The 19,670-nt window shown below is 50.4% G+C and overlaps 1 protein-coding gene across 4 annotated transcripts in view; it reads right to left on the bottom strand.

Annotated features, from left to right (window-relative positions):
* Positions 1–6,747: 6,747 nt before the first annotated feature.
* Positions 6,748–19,670, bottom strand: part of CDRT4 (CMT1A duplicated region transcript 4) — a 116,379-nt gene continuing 103,456 nt past the window's right edge. For 3 of the 4 annotated variants that reach the window (XM_089318418.1, XM_017348924.4, XM_089318419.1), the window contains exons 4-5: positions 12,653–12,730; positions 6,748–8,784 (exon numbers count right to left, since the gene is read on the bottom strand). In XM_089318418.1, the coding sequence (XP_089174544.1) occupies positions 8,345–8,784; positions 12,653–12,730 (518 nt within the window). In that variant the 3' untranslated portion in view covers positions 6,748–8,344. The remainder of the gene's footprint in view (positions 8,785–12,652; positions 12,731–19,670) is intronic. The other variant, XR_016224332.1, reaches the window with a different exon arrangement.

Genomic DNA, 19,670 nt, shown 5'->3' on the forward strand with positions numbered 1-19,670 from the left:
GTTCTCTCAGCTTGGCTCTTCCTCAGCTGAGAGGGTCAGTAAGTCAGGTAAGTGAGCACATTGAAAAGGCATACATTCCATATAACAGAAGATACCACTCTGGTCTGCATGTCTGTGTCTCTCCGGAAGTTATATGCTAAACACCTAACCCCCACTAGAGAGGTAGAGACTTTGGGGGGATGACCAAGACATGAGGGCAGGGCCTTTGTGAAAGGGAGTAGTGCTCTTACCAAATAGACTGATGGAAGCTCATTCGCCCACTCCACCATCTGAAGACAACAAGGAAGATGTGAGACTGCACCAGACACCCGGTCTGCTGGCACCTTGAACTTGGACTTCCCAGCCTCCAGAACTGTGAGCAGTAAACTCTGTAGTTTATAAGCCATGCACTCAATGGCATTTTGTTCAGAATCAACTAAGACTGGCATGATTATACCAAGCCAAGTCAGAGGGCAGCTGAGGCAGGAAGGAATCCGAGAACTCTCCCTTGAGCTTTGCAAAAATCCAATAATTCAAAGGTGGAAGCACTGATTACCATGGGGCATTAACCAGCTATGTAAAGGAGCAAGTGAGCTCTCTGTCTGCTGATGGTGAGGATATCCATGAAGTGGTATGTGAGATAAGAAAAATAAATAGAATTTGTAAGATCCAATCATTGTGGAACTAATGATTCTTAAAAAGTTGTTTAGCCATTTCTACCTAAAAGGCCAGAATTGTTACATTACTCCAAGGAGCTTCAGTCTCATTGTGGCTTATGTGAAATCCCTTTTCCCATCACTCCGGAAGTGTCCAGAGCTCAGCATGTGCCATTATGCAAGGAATCCTATAAGAAGGCAACAGGGGAGAACCTGAAGAACATAGGAAGAAGAGTGAAGCCGTCATCACCCTTGCATTATTGCATGATTTGAAACATGATTCAGGCATCAAGGGCCGTGGAGCACCAGGCTCTCTGATCATCATGTTTGGGCAACATAGTGGGCACCCCCACCCCCGCCACTGTGCACATGGGATTCTCAAGAGCCTACGGGGCTGTGTTGCAGGAAACTAAAAGCACATGGGTTCAATGGAGATGTGACGTCTTCCACAGGCCTTTCATCGAGCCTTCTCTAGATCAGACTTTTTCCACAAATAAAGGCTGCCTTTGCACCCACTTGTTCCGTGGTGCTAGCGGGGATGGTGATGATGGCTGTGGTGATGGTGAAGGTGACGGCAGCTGCAGCGATGATGGGCACAGTGATGGTGATGGAGATGGAGGTGGTAAAGGTGGAGATGATGGTAGTGGTGGTGGTGAAGGGGGAGGTGTGAGTGTTGGAGATGGTTGCCACGGTGACGGTCATGGTGATAGCGATGGTGCTACTGATGGAGTTGCAGAGGGAGTCAGAGGTGGAGGTGATGATGGTGGTGATGACAGAGGCATCGATGGTGGTGGAGGGGAGGTGTGGGTGTTACAGATGGTCATCATGAGGATGGTCGTTGTGGGGAGCAACTGGGAGCAACTCGGACTAGACTAAGTTACTGGAATTAAGACTTATTCTATGCATCTGCTTTCCCACAATATGGCGCTGAGAAGGGAAACAGCTTCTACACAGCTGCCTCCAGTTCAACCAATAAACTGTGGGACCTGCTCCTGATTGGAGGAGAGCAGCGTACTCGGCGTGTGGGCAGCAGAGTTGGGATTGGTGGAAGAGGACTATAAAGGAGGAGAGAGACGGCATGCACCAGGAACATCTAAGGGGAACACCTTGAGCCGGCGCCGTGGCTCAATAGGCTAATCCTCCACCTTGCGGCGCCGGCACACCGGGTTCTAGTCCCGGTCGGGGCGCCGGATTCTGTCCCGGTTGCCCCTCTTCCAGGCCAGCTCTCTGCTATGGCCAGGGAGTGCAGTGGAGGATGGCCCAGGTGCTTGGGCCCTGCACCCCATGGGAGACCAGGAAAAAGCACCTGGATCCTGGCTCCTGCCATCGGATCAGCGCGGTGCGCCGGCTGCAGCGGCGGCCATTGGAGGGTGAACCAACGGCAAAGGAAGACCTTTCTCTCTCTGTCTCTCTCTCTCACTGTCCACTCTGCCTATCAAAAATAAAAAAAATAAAAAAAAAATAAGGGGAACACCTGTGCAGCCCCCGAGAGAGCCGGCCGGCGGTGTGCCGCTCCCCTGCAGAAGTGAGGAATGTGGCAGGGGGAACCGCCCTTCCACGGAGGTGGAAGGGATGGTAGCCAACCCGGGAAGAACCAGCAGCAAACCCGGGAAGGGCCGAGCAGTCGAAAGAACAGCGCAGGGTCCTGTGTCGTTCCTCCACGAAGACGGGGAGCGACAGTCGTAGTGGTGATGGCTATGGTGTTAGTGGTGAACGTAGTGGTGGTAATGGTGATGGTGGTAGGGATGGGGTTACAGATAATGGTGGAGGCGGTGCTGGTGATGATGGAGCTAGCTGCTCTGTGTTCTGTCCGGGAGCTGCCCCCACACTCTCGCACCCGGACCCTAAAGAGGACCATACAAAAGCCTCCTGCCCTGCTGAACGGTTTTGAGGATCTGAAGTCCCTGATAAGCCACAGGGAGCGTGTCAGGCAACAAGGAGTGGACTGCTGAGTGTTGAGATTGTCTCTTCCAGCCTAGGGCGGCTGAGCCACATCTCATAAATAAGAAACTTGGCATTCTCAGTGCTGTCTGTCTGTGATCAAAACAAGGAGGAGGGCCGGCGCCGCAGCTCAATAGGCTAATCCTCTGCCTTGCGGCGCCGGCACACCAGGTTCTAGTCCCGGTCGGGGAGCCGGATTCTATCCCGGTTGCCCCTCTTCCAGGCCAGCTCTCTGCTGTGGCCCGGGAAGGCAGTGGAGGATGGCCCAAGTGCTTGGGCCCTGCACCCCATGGGAGACCAGGAGAAGCACCTGGCTCCTGCCTTTGGATCGGCGCGATGCGCCAGCCGCGGCAGCCATTGGAGGGTGAACCAACGGCAAAGGAAGACCTTTCTCTCTGTCTCTCTCTCTCACTGTCCACTCTGCCTGTTAAAAAAAAAAAAAAAAAAAAAAAACCACCAAGGAGGAGGTCATTAACAGGGGAGCGTAAGGTGGGAGTGGCCCCACTGTCTCCAGGGTGAGTGGGGAATGGAGTCCGAATTCGGAGTTCATGCAGATGCATGTGCTGGAGGCAGGACTGGTCCTCCCCAGGGAATGGAAATCAAATTCACGTGGTGCCCCTCCGCACGGGAGCCACTCCTGGAAGCAACTGCGATTCACTCTCTTGTGCTCCTTCCATCCCCAAGCCCTCCAGGCAGACTGGCGGATGGCTCCACCTCAGGCAGAGCTGACGTTGGGAATGTGTAGTGGACCCAATGGTTATGCTGGAGTGAAGTGAGACAGCAACGCTCTGGGACCTGGAAGTAGCTGCTTCTGGGATGAGGTAGGTGGCCAGGGTGACAGGTGGCTGGGATGAGGTAGGTGGCCAGGGTGACAGGTGGCTGTGATGATGGTCAGGTGGCTAGGGCAAGTATTCCTCAGAGCCTCCCAGGAAGTACTTGCAAACTCCCTATTGTCTTCTTGATGGAGGTATGAGAGTACTTTAGTATTCAGATTAGTACTTTAGTACTCAGCTTAGTACTTCAGTACTCAGGCATGCTTCTCCTAAAGACTGGAGGCTCAGAGTCATCTTGATTACTTAAACTTCAAGTTACTTGCAGCAAGTATCATTTAATTTAGCAATTATAAAAAATAGCCACGAAGAGCAAAAGATAAGGAAAGAAGGGGAAGGAGGGAGGCACACAAGGAGGAAGGAAGAAGATGATAAAGGAAGAAATGAGGAGGGAGGGAAAGAAAAGGAAGGAGATAGAGTCAGGGCAGTGTCAAGGTCGCAGTGCGCTACAGTCTACGGAGAGCTCTGCAAGATCCTGGGAACGCAAGCATCGAGCAGGGGTTGCCTGGCCAGAAAGGAAATCAAAGACAGCACTGAAGACCCAGGAAAGCCCAAATGGTTTGGAACCGGATGCTTAAGGCCTGGCCCAGGTCCTTGCCCAAGGTCTGCAGAGCACAGCAAAGGGCCCTCAGAGTCTCCTTTGTAGCTGCCCTGCCCAGTCCCTCGGGACAGAAAGGCAGGCAGGAAGTGAGCGCCCTGGAATAAACAGTGTGTGCAAACATTTGGCACTTCCTCCGTGCTGTCACCGGGAGTGTGGAGCGGGATGCCCTAACCCCAAGCCAGCCTGAGCTAGCAACAGCTCCATGGTGCTACAGAAACAAACAAGCGTGTTGGGGACCAAGTTTGAAACTGAAGGCAGCTTTGCAGAGTTTCACAAACTTACCAGGCTTCGCTGAAATTCCACTTGGCCCAAAATTCACTATGACCTCATTCCCTTTTATGAGCAGCTGTCCTGACACTAATCCTGCCTCCAACTCTAATCCCTTTTTCAGAAGACTGAGAGAACATGTCATGAGCCTAAAGCAAATTCACTCTCACAGAGCCCTGTGCCCCTGCCTAATGCACAGCCCAAGTGGCATTTGACAGAACCCTTGTCTAATGTCTCCAACGCTGAAATGTAAGCCCAGCTGTGTCTCCCGTGGCCACGGACGGGCCGCTGGCACAGTGCCTGGTACAAGCAAGCACTCAGGGCATGTATTTTGAGGGCCTGTCGACATGCTTCAAGCATGGAGACGGAACAAGTGAAGTCTACGAAACCACGTCCCTCAAAAAGGCTAAGGGGAAAATGGTCACCTTGGAATCTCATCTCATAGGTATGGATTGATCATTTAAAAGAACATCTCAGGAGCAGGTGTCCAGCACAGTGGTAAAGACAGCACTTTTGACACCCACATCCCATGACATCCAAGTCCCTGGATTCAAGCCTCAGGCCACTCCTAGCTCTATGTGTCCATGCATGGACACCCCAGTGGTTCCTGGTTGAGATCACAGCACAGAGAGCTGAACGCTGTCCTGTGTGTGTCCCCTGCTTCATGCAGCTTCTTAGTACCCTTAGGGACCTCCATTGAGGCCCAAGAACCAAAATCCTTACCCTCAGGGTACTCAATTATTTCCCTTGGTCCTAAAAAAATGAGATGTGGGAAACAGGGAGGCATTTGTGTCCCCTGTGTGAGGACCATGGGCCAAGGAAACGAAATGCAGGATTTGTTGACTAAGCTGTGATGGTCTCACTCCAAAGTAGCTCTAAATCAGGGTTGGGTGCAGGGGGAGGTTTTTTGTTTTGTTTTGTTTGTTTGTTTGGTGCAGGGGGAGGTTTTTTGTTTTGTTTGTTTGTTTGTTTTTGGGGTTTTTTTTGGTGCCAAAAGCCATTTGGATCATCATAGCATCTTTCACGGACCACACAAAATTATCAACTTAAAAATGAGCCTGCTGTAGATTTATCAAACTTCAAGTCCTCCCAGCAGTTCCCTGGGCAGGGCCAGACCACATGATTTTGCCTAGACCCCACGGCTAATCAGGTCCACAGCTGTTCTCTGTTCGCTGTTCCCCAAAGCTCCCAGGCCACCCCCAAATATCTGGCTTGCCCAGACCTCTGTTCTCAGAGTCACCTCCTCCAAGCTGGCCTCGCTCCATCCAGACTTGCTCCCTGCCGTGGCCAGGAAGGCTGCAGAATGTGGAACTGTTTGATGTCCTCACGAGCCCCGTGCCAAAGTGACAGCGGCCAGCAGGCTCGGTCATGTTGCCGAAGTTAAACATCAACCGTTCAAGCACCAGCCTCGGGATTTGCAAATGTGCGCCGGGAGCCAAAGAATCTGCTCAGAAACAGCTGCGCGGGATGTGTCGGGACCGGGCCCTAGCTACAGAGCAACACAGACAGGCTAACAAAATCCATATTCTGTAGCTTCAGGAACCTCCTGCTTGCAGCAGGGGGACGGATGGAAACTGCTCTCCTGCCAAGCAGAAAATTCCATACGCAGAGGAGATAAATAAGAAGAGGCCCCTCGGGCTGTGGAACACCAGTGAATGCCAGCTCCCCTCTTGGAGATGCAAGGGAAATAAATATACTCAGGGTAACCTGAGATAGCCCAGGCCACCCCTAGCTGGAACAGGCCGATGAGGTTACCTGAGGGATAACCCACACATTCCACTCGCTCCAAGGCCCTGCTGCTCCTGACTGACTCCAGGCCCCAGGAAGGACCCCGTGCCCATTCCTGCAGACATCAAGGGTGTCTCTCGGTTTCTCACAAACAAGGCTGGCCCCACCAAGCACACACTAGGCTCTGCCAGATGCAGCCATTTCTTGTCCACATGCGGGGGGGGGGGGGTGGGGGGTGGGTAATGTGAAGTTGAGAAGACCTCTCCCCACTCGGCCTTGGTCCGCCCCCAGGGCCTTCCAGGGGCCTGTGAGAGTCTGACTCACCACTCCCCACCCTCATGGTGCTCAGGCAGGTCTGGAGCAGGAGACGTGTAAGCGTGAGATACGGGGCCCCCCAGGCCTCTCCTCCTCCCGCAGTGACCAGGCTTCCATGCGGAATCCAGCTGATCTTCCCCAGGTGTATCTTTCCTCGGAGAACTGATTCCCAGAGGCCTTGTCAGCCCTGCTGTTCATAGGCATGGCTGGTCAAGTCCCCCTGCGGGCCAGACCTGCGAATCCCACCTTGGACTTGGGCAGGATTCCCCCCTCTCCAGTGGAATTAGAGGTTCTCTCTCTTCAAGCTGCCTAGGGAGTGCAGTGGCAGGGTGCAGGCAGCTCCTGTCCCCATGCAAGATGCAAATGGGTCCTTTCCCCATGACTCGAGTTAGTAAAACAGGCTGGGCATTAAATCCATCCAACTAAGCGATCTAGAAGACAATCATTTTAATTTAGAGGGTACACACTTTTAAGATGATTAAAAATGATTCAATGCCTAGAAATGGGAAAATAAAAGTTGTGCAATCCACACCATTCTGCCCTTGAAGGGATTGGAAGAAAACATCCTAAATCATCCCAGATCCCTATAGACGCTAATACTCAGTAAGATTCTATACTCCATGTAAACCCTGACCATAAACACCCATAAAGGGAAGAGGAGATAAAGTTTCTTGTTGGTGGAATTTATCACCTACTTCTTGCTATAAACTTTCCAGGGACACAAAACACAGTCACTGGAATTCACTAGAAACCTCCTGTGTTGTTCTAAGAACTCACTCTGGCCAAGGGCTGGCAACCCCAGAATGGATCCGGAGCTCCTGATTTGTGCAGTCGTCCCAACACCAATACCCGGGAGCCGGAGAAGAGTTCCCCACAGCTTCTGCCTACGTAGGCGTCTCCGAATAGCGACACAAGACTCTCGGAGGGAGAAAATGCATTACAGGGCAAATTCTGCTTTTTCAGATGAGGCTATTACATTCCTCTACGTCTCTGTGCGAGAAGCCAGGTGGGGGTGAACTGCCTTGCATGGGCAAACACAGCACCTGAAGTAGGGTCAGCCATGCCCACGAACATGACCGTGAACATGAAACCAGCTGGGGTTTGCTCATCATGACAGATCCCCTGTATCTGAAGCTGAAGCTTGTCTGCTTGGAGATGGGGGATAATTCAGCACTGCTTGCCTTGGCGCCAGCTAGGGGCATGGGTAGACCAAGTCTAGCTGTCTTCTGAGAAAAGCAGCTGGGGCCCAGCCCCCCACACTCTACTCCACAAGGCAAAGCTCCGAGAAGGACGGGGCCAGGGGAAAACCTCCTCCCTTTCTCTGCTAGGGCCGTCTTGATCCCCACCTTACAAGCCTTCAAGGTCAAAGCCTCATAGCCTGAGGTTCAGGTGCCAAGCAGGGCAGCAGAGCAGACTCCCTGAGAACCAAGGCTGCTGCTTGGCCAGCACTCTCAAAGACCAGCCTCAGGAGTGCTGCCTTGGAGACACCAGCCAAACAGTGGGGATACCATCCCTACAGAGACTCCACCCCAGAGTTCAGGGGCACAGTGTCCCCACGATGCCACCTCTACAAGCGGCTAACTTTTACTAAGTGCCACCTCTTCCCTTTGTTCCCCCAGCCTAGGAGCCATCACAGCTTCCTCTGTGGAAACCTCTGGGGTCTCCTTTTCAGCCCCCTGCTCCACAATCCCTTACATTCAAGGATCTCTGCTAAAAATAAATAAATAACTGGTGTGATTCATCTCCTGCCTGGACGGGGACTGCTACACCTGCACGCGGTTAGCTCCTCAGCCGCTATGGCCGACACTAAAACATGACACTGCCACACCCCACCGCACAGACAGCTGGGTGGGAGGGGAGGCCCCCACACACCTACCGCGGCCCCCCCATCCGGAGGTGGCTTCTCTGAGCCAGCCTCTGCCTGAACAGGGCACAAGTTCCAATTCAAAGGACAAGGTGACGTGTGTGGCACATGGAGCTTAATTGCTGTAACATTCCTGGGAGGGCACGGCCGCGGGGGCTCCTGGCTAGACGTTGGCATGTTTCTCCTTGCTGGCCAGCAGCGAGCTGTAGGGGAGCAGCCTCATCACCGGCCTGCGGGAGAAGAGGATCTTGTTGTGGGTTGCGGTAGGGCTGTCGCACGTGGGCTCCGGGCTGATGGCGGGACCCACGGCCAACACGGAGTAAGCGCCCCACACGGATAACATGGCCTGTGACAGCACATCCTGGAAGGCAGCTTCACTGGAAGATTTCGACGACTTCCTCCTCTTCAGCTGCACGATGCTGGAGGCCTTGTTGGGCTTCGCTGCCCGGCGGCTTTCCTCGAAGGCATTCGCGCATTCCAGCTCTCTCGTCTTGCTTTTCTCAATGAGTCTTTTTACCACGGGGGAGGTGTAGGTGACATACCCTGGCCAAGGGTCATGTTTGTCAACGAGTTCCAGGGGGAGTCCGATGTTTGCTGTGAGTCCTACCAGCAAAGACAGGAGCAGGCAATGTAGAGACACAGCATAGGCAATGGCTCCGTTCTCCCAAGACTTGGGGGCTAGTGCAACCCTGTTTTTGATGTGGCTTTATTTATTTACTTATTTATTTGAAAGGCAGAGTTACAGAGAGAGAGAAGGAGAGGCAGAGAGAGAGAGAGAGAGAGAGAGAGAGAGAGGTCTTCCACCTGCTGGTTCACTCCCCCAGATGGGCCACTACAGCCAGAGCTGGGCTAGGTTGAAGCCAGGAGCCAGGAGCTTCCTCTGGGTCTCCCACATGGGTGGCAGGGGACAAGCACTTGAGCCATCTTCCATCGCTTTCCCAGGTGTATTCACAGAGAGCTGGATAGGAAGTGGAGCAGCTGGGACTTGAACCAGCACCCACACGGGACGCCAGCACTGGAGGCAGCGGCTTCACCTGCTATGCCACAGCGCTGGCCCCTGGAACCACGTTTTGAAGTCCCACCATAAGGCACCCCTTGTATTCAGCGGGAATGAAATCCACGCCAAAGCTGGGAGACACCAGGAAGATTCGGGGAGTCTACCCATTAAAGAACAAACAGCACAGGAAGGTGTCTGGAACAGCAGTTACGCCACTGCTTGGGACACCTGCGTCCCATATCAGAGTGCCTGGGTTCTAGTTCTGGCTCCACTCTCCACTCCAGCTTCCTGCTAATGCACACTCTGGAAGCGGCAGGTGATGGCTCAAGTATTGGTTCCCTCTGCCACCTCTGTGAGAGGCCTGGATGGAGTTCAGGGCTCCCGGCTTCACTCCAACCCAGCCCTGGCTGTTTGCAGGCACTTGGGAAGTAAACCAGTGGATGGGAGAGCTTTCTCTCTGCCTGTCTCTGCCTCTGTGCCTTTCCAAGAGCAACAGAATGATAAGAGCAGGAGTCAGGCTGCCTATGCTGCAAATATTTGTACAACTTCAAAGTGTTTAATCTTTGAACGTATGTATTTATTTATAAAACAGAAATACAGATGAAAAAGAGAGAAACAGAGTGATTTTCCATCTACTGGTTTAATCCCCTAAATGCCTACAACAGCCAGAGCTGGGCCAGGTCCACGCCAGGAGCCAGGAACTCAATCCAGATGTCCCATGTGAGTGGCAGGGACCCAAGTACTTGAGCCATCACCTGCTGCCCCTGAGGGTGCACGTTAGCAGGAAACTGGAACAGACAGTAGAACTGAGACTCCCAACCCAGCTTCCTGCTAATGAGCCTGGGAAGGCAACGGATCACGGCACAAGTACCTGGGCTGCCGGCACCCAAGTAGAAGACTTAGATGAAGCTCCTGGCTCCTGGCTTCAGCCTGGCCCAGCCCTAGCCATTGTCATTTGGGTAGTGATTCAGTGGATGGAAGATTTCTCTTCTTTTTCTATCTCTGCCTTTCAAATAAATAATTAAATCTTTTTTTAAAAAATAAAAGGTAAGTTTGGGGTCTGCTGTTGTGGTACAGAGGGTTAAGCCATGTCTGCAGTGCTGGCATCCCATATGAGCACCAGTTTAAGTCCCAGCTGCTCCACTTCTGATCCAGCTCGTTGCTAATGAGTCTGAGAAAGCACTGGAAGATGGTCCAAGTGCTTGGGCCCCTGCACCCACGTGGGAGATCTGGAAGAAGCTCCCGGCTCCTGGCTTCAGATCGGCCCAGCTCCGGCCATTGTGGTCATTTGGGGAGTGAACCAATGAATGGAAGATCTCTCCCTCTGTCTCTCCCTCTCTCTTTCTCTGTAACTCTGACTCTCAAATAAATAAATATTTTTAAGAAAAAAATTAATTTGTTTTTGATGCAAAAAGTGTGAAATCCATGCAGAATTTTATCCTAATATGCATTTTCCATGAACTTTTTCAAGGTCCCCTGACATCTGCATGAGTTTCAAAGTGTCTTTGCATCAAAATCTAAACCTATCTTTTAATTCCACTTTTCACAAACTTGCTGAAATACCTTCATATTTGTGTATAACCTACAAACATGCTCTCAGATACTGTAAAACAATACCAAATACTGACTTACAATACCCAACACTGTCAATTGTTGCTATTCTGCAGTATTTAGGGAATAATGAGAGGAAAACAAACCTGTGTGTGTATGTGTGTGTGTGTGTGTGTGTTCCATTTGGATGTAATATGTTAATATTCTCCACTCACAAGTAGTGCAGTCTACAGACGGGAACCCAGCAGCTGGCCGAGGGGCGGTTGACTATAATGGATTTTGAGGGCTTGGAACGGGAGAGCTTAGGGCTCGAGGGCATGGGCAGGCCATTTAGACTGCTGCAGATTCCTATACTGTTGCTTCGTGACCAAGCTTCTTCCGCAAGTTTCTTAACCCTTCTAAAGCTCAGCGGCCTTGCCTGTAACGATAGTGGCTGGAGTAGTCCAACCTCAGAGAGACTGCTAATGGCTTAGAGCTAATTTATGGAAAGCTCTCATTTATTTTAATGTATGTGCCGCTTTTAGTGCAGCATATGACATGTAGCAAGCTACACCCCCTGGTCTGCAGCGTTTGATTTCATCCGGGTTATACCCATGAGGTAAGTACTAGACCCATGTAACAGCGCTCAACACTGAGGCTGACTCACAACTGAGGGTTTTATAGGCTCAAACACCCCAAAAGCTTTCCACTGTGGCCGATGACCTGACGTTTTGGGTGTCTGGGGCTCTGGGGCTTTCCTAGAAATTCGACCATTAATTGACATGTTCCTCTGTAGATACCAAGTCATGAGCAGGTGGGTCCCCCCTTCCGTCACGTGCAGCTTCATTCTGTCCAGTGAACAAGGCTCCGGATTTCTCTCCTGCAGCTGCTCCTCACCCTGCCCCCCGCAGTGCACAGGTTCCCAAAGTCTGTTTCTTGGGTTATGTAAATAGGAGTGAATTTCATTAAAAAGTCTTATAAGTGGGGCAGAGGATTTGCACATTACACCTTTTCCCCTTACCCACAGTTTCACTTTCCATGAATTTGGAAATTTGGAGTATTAAATGGAAAATTCCAGAAACAAGCAATTTATAGGCTGTAAATACCTTGCATTACCGTCTACTGCTACAACGGTTCCATTTTATTATTTATTGTTGTTAATCTCTTACTGTGCCTAATTTATAAACTAAACTTTATCATAGGTATGTGTAGAAAATAAAACACAGTATATGAGAGTACTTTGAAAGATTTGTGGAAAACATTGTGTCATTTTGAAATAAAATCAAAGATTCATGGAAAATGGGATTAAAAGATTAGCTTATTTAGGTGCAGGAATTTTTAAACCCATGAATAGTTTTTTTTTTTTTCCACAATCTGCATTTTCTGTTATCCTTTTGAAAACCCGTGGGACACAAGGTTGAGTACTAGGCATGGTTTCGTGCACACCGGGAATCGGGAACATGTCCCTCGCAGGTGAGGGGGGACAGCTGTACACAGTCATCCCAGGCTGCTTTGCGGACGAGGAGGTGCTGGCGTTCGTCTGCAGGCAGATCTGTCAGTAAGGAACGTGCCGCAGAAGGCTTCCGTCTCCTGCAAGAGTCGTGAGTGATTCTGCCCGAGGAAGGGGAGACGTGTGGCATCACCTCTCACCAGAAAACGGGCATCAGAGCTTCCAAGCACAGACCTGACTCTCCCTCCTGTCTCCTCCAGGCAAATGCAAAACGCGAAGATCTTGCAGGTGACATCATCTGCACGACTCAGGCCAAGGCCAAGCTTCACTAGAACTCTGCTTTTGACAGGGAGCTACTCCCTCCTGCCTCTCCTGCACACGCTGTGTTTTCTGCCTGCACCACAAGACTGGCCCTCCCCAGAGCCCTGCCTCTTCCCAGCCCCAGTCCTCCCACCGGGAGAGCTCCCACTGAGAAGTTCCCCAACCCCTCTTACCTTCTTGTGTCTTCAGCTTTCTTATATCTGTCTTCTCTTTTAACTTTATGCAATTCTTCAGATCATAGGTCAGGATACCTTTGGGGACATACATTTGTTAGCCAGCATCTCTTCCAAGTTGCTGGAGAAGAAGGGGTCTAGGAACCACCTTGGGGACCCCAAGTCCTACAGTCCCTAAGACTGAGATGATTCCACCCTCTCCAGGGCAAAGACACGTCTTCCGTGGAGCTGGAGGGAGGCCAGGTGAGCCCCAGAAGGCCCTGCAGGCAAGGCCATGCTCAAGAATCTCAAGCATGAGGCCGGTGCTGTGGGGCAGCAGGTTAAGCCACTGCCTGCAACAGTGGGATCCCATACGCGTGCTGGTTCAAGTCCTGGGTGCTCTGCCTCTGATGTAGCTCCACACTAGTGGGCCTGGAGAAGCAACGGAAGATGGCCCAAGTGCTTAAGCAGACATGTGGGGAGTGAACCAGTGGATGGAAGATCTCTCTTCCCTCTCTGTTTATCCCTCTTTCTCTGTAACTCTGCCTTTCAAATTAATAAATCCTTCAAAAAAAGAAAGAACTGTGACACTCATGCCAGCTCTCGGTGCACTGCTTTCTGGTCTGTACCTCAGAAGAAGTGAGAACAGGGCACATGTGGGGTCAGTGTGGATGGTGGTCCACGGAGAGAGATGAGAACAAGTCCCTGTTTCAAAACCATGCCATCTCCTCCACCGGAGCCCAGGTGTGGTCATGTTACAGCAAATAGGTCAAGACCTCATCCTTCAACCTGCACTTGTCAGCCTAGAACTGGGGGGAGGGGGTAGCAGAGAGGGGCAGCTGCCCAGGCTTTGAGTGCAGGTTGAAATAGGGACGAAGCTTTAATGGCCATGCAGGTAGGAGATTCAAAGAGAATGGTGCTCTGTGGTTCTCAAACTTGCAGGTGCATCGCCAGGATGGCTTGTTTAAGCACAGGTGCTTTTTTTTTTAAAGATTTATTTATTTAAAAGTCAGAGTTGCCGGCGCTGTGGCTCACTAGGCTAATCCTCCGCCTGTGGCGCCAGCACACCGGGTTCTAGTCCCAGTCGGGGCGCCGGATTCTGTCCCAGTTGCCCCTCTTCTAGTCCAGCTCTCTGCTGCGGCCCGGGAGTGCAGTGGAGGATGGCCCAAGTGCTTGGGCCCTGTACCCCATGGGAGACCAGGATAAGTACCTGGCTCCTGCCATCAGATCAGTGCTGTGCGCCAGCCACAGCATGCCAGCTGCAGCGGCCATTGGGGGTGAACCAATGGAAAAAGAAGACCTTTCTCTCTGCCTCTCTCACTGTCCACTCTGCCTGTCAAAAAAAAAAAAAAAAAAAAAAAAAAGGAGTTACACAGAGAGAGAGACAGAGAGAGTCTTCCATCCGTTGGTTCACTCCCCAGCAGGCCACAACAGCCAGAGCTACACTGATCCAAAGTCAGGAGCCAGTAGCTTCTTCCAGGTCTCCCATGCGGGTGCAGGGGCCTGAGGACTTGGGCTATCCCCCACTGCTTTCCCAGGCCATAGCAGAGAGCTGGATCGGAAGTGGACCAGTTAGGACTCGAACCGGCACCCACATGGGATGCCGGCACTGCAGGTGGTGGCTTCACCCGCTATGCCACAGTGCCAGCCCCAGCACAGGTTGTTTTTAACACCTCCTGAGTGTCTGACCCGGTGGCCAGTGCTGTTAGCTACATGAAGATGTTTTCAGTTCTTTCCAGTTCTAAGATGCAAGCTTTTATCCAATAACTCATTATTTCATATATTCAGTTTTGCCATCTCTGTAGCTTTTTGAACATTTAAAAGAGACACAGGGCATTCCACAATCACTCACTAATGCTCAGTGATAAAGAGCCACTGGCAGTTTTTACCAGGTTCCCTTGGGATGCTGGTGCTATTGGCCTGGAGATCACACTTCCAGAAACACTGGTCTAGGACAAAGCTTTGAGGAGGTGAGTTCATTCTAGAAGCACCTGCAGAGCTTGGAATGCACGGATACCTGGTCCCTACCCTGACATATTCTGTTCAGTAGGTCTGTTTTAGAGACCTGAGATTTTTGCATCTCTAAGTCACTCTAGAGCTACATCAATGCGGTTGGTCTGTGGATCACACACTGAGCAGCCCTGGCTTAAACAGACCATGGTCTCAATCTTTTCTTTCCACTGAGATTGACTTTCAAGTGTGAGACCCTCCCCTGAGATAAGCGACTTCCTAGGTTCTCTCTCCTAATCAAGGAACTGTTACAGAACGCCAAGTGTGCATGTCATGGACAAGAACAGCCTTAAGCACCACAAGTTGTATAAATTCACAGATTTCCGGATTTCATTATCACATACCTAAGAATAGCACCCTAGAGATTCATTCATTTTTCTTTACAAAATATTTTAAAAGACTAGTCTTTATCAAACCTATTTTGATTCAGGTCATACAGGGGTTCTGCCATGACTTTCGGTGACAAAGGGTGTGTTTTTAGAAGCACTCATAGCATCATTTTTCTGAGGCTGGGGAAATAGTCCCCTAACCTAGAAGCTTCATGTAATTAAAAAAGCGGAAGTTAAAACCCGTTAGTTCTCCAAGTCCTACCATAGGATCTCAGAATTTAAGCTCATCCATTGGAAGTTACTTACTATATAAGACTACTTCAAAAGGTGTCTGAGAAAAATGGTATGAAAAGGCAAGTTTGTTTTGGTGCAAAAGAATTTTGAAATCCATGCACAGTTTTCCCATGATATGTATTTTTTGAAGATCGCATCTCTGCCTGACTTCAAAATCCCGTCCGCCTCTGATGAAAAGTCGACTCAGCTGAGCTTCTGTACCTGTAGAGTTCTTAGACATTTCACTTCTCCCCACAGGGAAGACAGGACTGCTCAATCCCGCCCCATGGTGGGAATACCTTCTGAGCTGGTGCTTTGTGGAGCATTATGGATCATTCCTTTCTTTCCAGCCTCTGACCTTCTAGTTAATGAGCTTGAAGTCCAGTTACCAGCAAATCGCCAACCAGCACACTAGAGTTTGTGAAAAAGTTCGTGGAAAAATGAACTAAAGGACATTGGTGCAAGTACGTTGAAATCCACGCGTAGTTTTTCTCATACTACACGTTTTCCATGAACTCTAGGAAAACTGCTGGGGTGACGTCAGCGCCTCGTGCTGCGTCTCCCTGGGCCCCTGCAGCAGCCCTGGGGGGGCTCATAGAACAGTTCTACAGAATGGTGGGTTGTTCTGATACCTGCTGATGCAGAGACTGGGAAACCATAAAAAAGCGAGGGGGTGCTTGAGACTGGCCTGCAACTCCTGGGGAGGCCTTGTTCGTTTGAAAATAGCAGGAGACAAATAGTTGACATTAAGTCTGAAGACAAGCTGTGGGCTTTCCTGATTCCCTTCAGTTTCAGCACAAAGGTTCCATTTTGCCTCCCTCCAAATGAAATGCAAACCAGCAGTCTGCACACAGAACCGGCATTGATGGGAGGGGCAGGAGGCTAACACTGAAGTGGCTTTCTTGTCTCTCCTACGGACACAAAGGCCCATGTTCAACCCACCTCCAGCCAACCTCTCCACCCACCATATCCAGCATCTAGTCCGATATGCGAGGTTTGGCCTTGCTAATTCAGAGGCAGGACACTCACCTGGGACCTGTCATAGCCGTGTGACCCTAAAGATGTCCCTTAACCTCTCAGAACCTCAGTTACTTGGATTTCAGGCTATCCCCTTATTTTTTTGGCTGTTGGAATTACTGGAGATTTCTAAAACATAAGCATGCTGATCAGCTCCCAGCATTTGATTGGAACAGGATGCAGAACATGCATCAGAATCAAAAGCTTCCCAGGGGATTCGAACACACAGCAAAATCTGGGGACTGCTGTTCTAGAATCTAAACCAAAAACACCCAAGATTTGTAAGGTATGAAGGCACGTCAATTAGTCTGTGTAGGGATGGGTCGGGGCGGGGTAAGTGCAGGTGCTGTGGTGCAGCAGGTTAAGCCACCACTTGGGAAGCCTACATCCCATACCAGAGTGCTGCTGGTTCGAGTCCCAGCTACTCCACTTGCCATTCAGCTCCCTGCTAATGCATTCTGGGAGGCAGTAGGTGGTGGCTCGAGTGCTTGGGCTCCTGACACCCATATGGGAGACCCAGACAAAGTTCCAGGCTCCTGGCATTTGGGTAGTAAACCAGCAGATGGAAGGTCTGTCTGTGTGTGTCACTCTGCTTTTCAAACATTTTTTAAGAAGTGTGTAAAAAATAGTATTTAAAAATAAGTTTATTTTCATGAGAAAAAATAGAAATCCATACATGTACAGGATCTTCAAAAAGTTCACAGAAAATGCATATTATGAAAAATGTATACATGAATTTTGAAACTTTTTTATCAAAATAAATTTATCTTTTAATTCCATTTTCCAGAAACTTTCTGAAATGCCCTCGTATTATTATTGACCACTTGGAGATAGGTTATGGGACCAGTCCCTTTGCAGTTCTAAGGCAGAGACTTTTATTCCAGAATCCCTCATTATAAATATTCAGTACTGGGCTCGGTGCTGTGGCACGGTAGGCTAAGCCCCCTCCTCCAGTGCCGGCATCCCATTTGGGCACTGATATGAGTCCCAGATGCTCCTCTTCCCATCCAGCTCTCTGCTATGGCATGGGAAGGCAGTAGAAGATGGCCCAAATCCTTGGGCCCCTGCACCTGCATGGGAGACCTGGAAGAAGCTCCTGGCTCCTGGCTTCATTTGGGAAGTGAACTAGCAGATAGAAGACCTTTCTCCCTGTCTCTCTCTCTGTCTGTCTGTAGCTCTACCTCTCAAAAACAAACAAACAAATAAATAAATAAACAATCTTAAACAAAAAAAGAATCCTTTAGTAACTTCTCATGGATTTCATTGAAAAAAAAATTCAGTATTGCATCTCAGTGGCTGGAACACATTCAAGAACCATGGAGCATTTGCACCACTCCCGCCTGCCATCATCAGACCTGACTTAGATCAAAGGTGGAGAAGCAGTGGCTTACAGGACTGAGCTAAGGAAGCTGTGGCTGGGGCAGGATTCACACACGAAGCTAAGGATTGCACGTCTCTGTCTGTGACCGAAAGCTGCATCCTTATCTCAGGAAACCATCTTGTAAAAGGATTTTTTTTATGGATCTCAGGGTGGATTGGTGGATTAGAGCTTGGGAACAAGTCAGTCAGTCCCACACAGACATGCTGGCCTCTGGCACTGGGCGGGGGTGGGGTGTGGGGTGCTGTTTGCAGTGCCGTGGTGGGCAAGGTGCAATCCTTATTCAGCATTTCCTAAAGTGGGTCCCCTAGAAAGCCAGACTCGCTCAAGATGCTAACAGGAGTTGCTTAAAGAAAAAAAAAGGTAAGGTATGGTAAAAAAAAGGTATGGTAGGGACCACAGCGAATAGCCATAAAGATTGGTGAGCCCAGGGTCTCCATTCACATGATAAAAGTGGCTCTGCAACATGACAGGCCTCAGTCAGCTGGGCTTGGAAACACATGTCCTGTTAAACTCAAGGGTAAGCCTCCGCCTCTCACACCGGCATCCCATATGGGCACCGGATCAAGTCCCGGCTGTTCATCTTCCAATCCAGCTCCCTGCTAATGGCCTGGGAAAGCAGTAGAAGATGGCCCAAGTGCTTGGCCCCCTGCACCCATGTGAGAGACCCAGAAGAAGCTCCTGGCTCCTGGCTTTGGGTTGGCCCAGCTCCGTCCATTGTGGCCACTTGGGGAGGTGAACTAGCAGATGGAAGATTTCTCCTTCTCTCTGTCTGTAATTCTGCCTCTCAAATAAATAAATAAAATATAAAAAACAAAAACAAAAACAAAAACCTGACAGCAGGACTCCCAGGAGCCTATCATTGGTAACTTGCTCCATAAATCTCCAAAAGAAAGGCCGAGTGTGCAGCAGCCTTTCACCGCAGGAAGTCATTCATTCATTCATTCATTCGCTGGGTATGGCATCTGGTGGGACTAGCAGATTCTGAAGCCGTGTCCTGGTTCTGGAGGTGTGAACGCTGTGATGTCAGCAGACAGAGGATGCACCTGCTCAGGGTACAGCCGGGACTTCAGTCATCATCTCCTCTGCAGTCAGCCCTCGCCTCCCACAGAACTGTCCACACTCTGAAGCACGAGCTGACACCAGGCCCCAGTGCTTCAGGGCAAACTACTCCTACCAGGGGTCTTCAGAAAGTTCATGGAAAATGCGTTTTATGAAAAAACTAAGCCTGAAATCCAAACTTTTTTTTTTGCACCAAAATAAACTCTTTTTTTTTTTTTTAACAGGCAGAGATAGACAGTGAGAGAGAAAGACAGAGAGAAAGGTCTTCTTTCCGTTGGTTCACCCTTCAATGGCCGCCGCGGCCGGTGCACAGCGCTGATCTGAAGCCAGGAGCCAGGTGCTTCTCCTGGTCTCCCATGTGGGTGCAGAGCCCAAGCACTTGGGCCATCCTCCACTGCACTCCCGGGCCACAGCAGAGAGCTGGACTGGAAGAGGAACAAACGGGACAGAATCCGGCGCCCCAACCAGGACTAGAACCCGGGGTGCCAGTGCCACAGGTGGAAGATTAGCCAAGTGAGCTGTGGTGCCGGCAAACTCATCTTTCAATCCCATGTTCCATGGGTTTGTTTTTCTGTTTTTTCTTTTAAGTGCATTTGCGTTTCTGCCTCTGGGTAGCCTTTCTCCTCACTGCTCCAACCTGCAGGCTTCTTATCCCACACACATCTCATCTTTCGCCTCCCTCCGGGAGCCATCCCTAAGAGTCTCCTGGGACTCCCAAGGGAGAATCCATTTTCTCCACCAGGAACCTAATGCAGGTCCTCATTTCAGCTCTGCATTTTACCCTGCTCACCCTTCCGTTTCCTCTCCCCCTTCTCTCTGCTTCGTTTCCTGCCCGGGGGCTGCTCCTCATTTATTTTCTGCCGGAAAGGAAAGTGCCAGGAAAGCCCGAAGTGTCTGGGGAAGCCTCTCTCTCTGGCATCCCTGAGTGCAGTAAATGGCTTACACGCTCATCTCCATCCCAAATGATCTT

The sequence above is a fragment of the Oryctolagus cuniculus genome, chromosome 17, assembly GCF_051225735.1.
Source record: "Oryctolagus cuniculus isolate XC-2025 breed Fujian yellow rabbit chromosome 17, ASM5122573v1, whole genome shotgun sequence".
Taxonomy (NCBI): Eukaryota; Metazoa; Chordata; class Mammalia; order Lagomorpha; family Leporidae; genus Oryctolagus; species Oryctolagus cuniculus.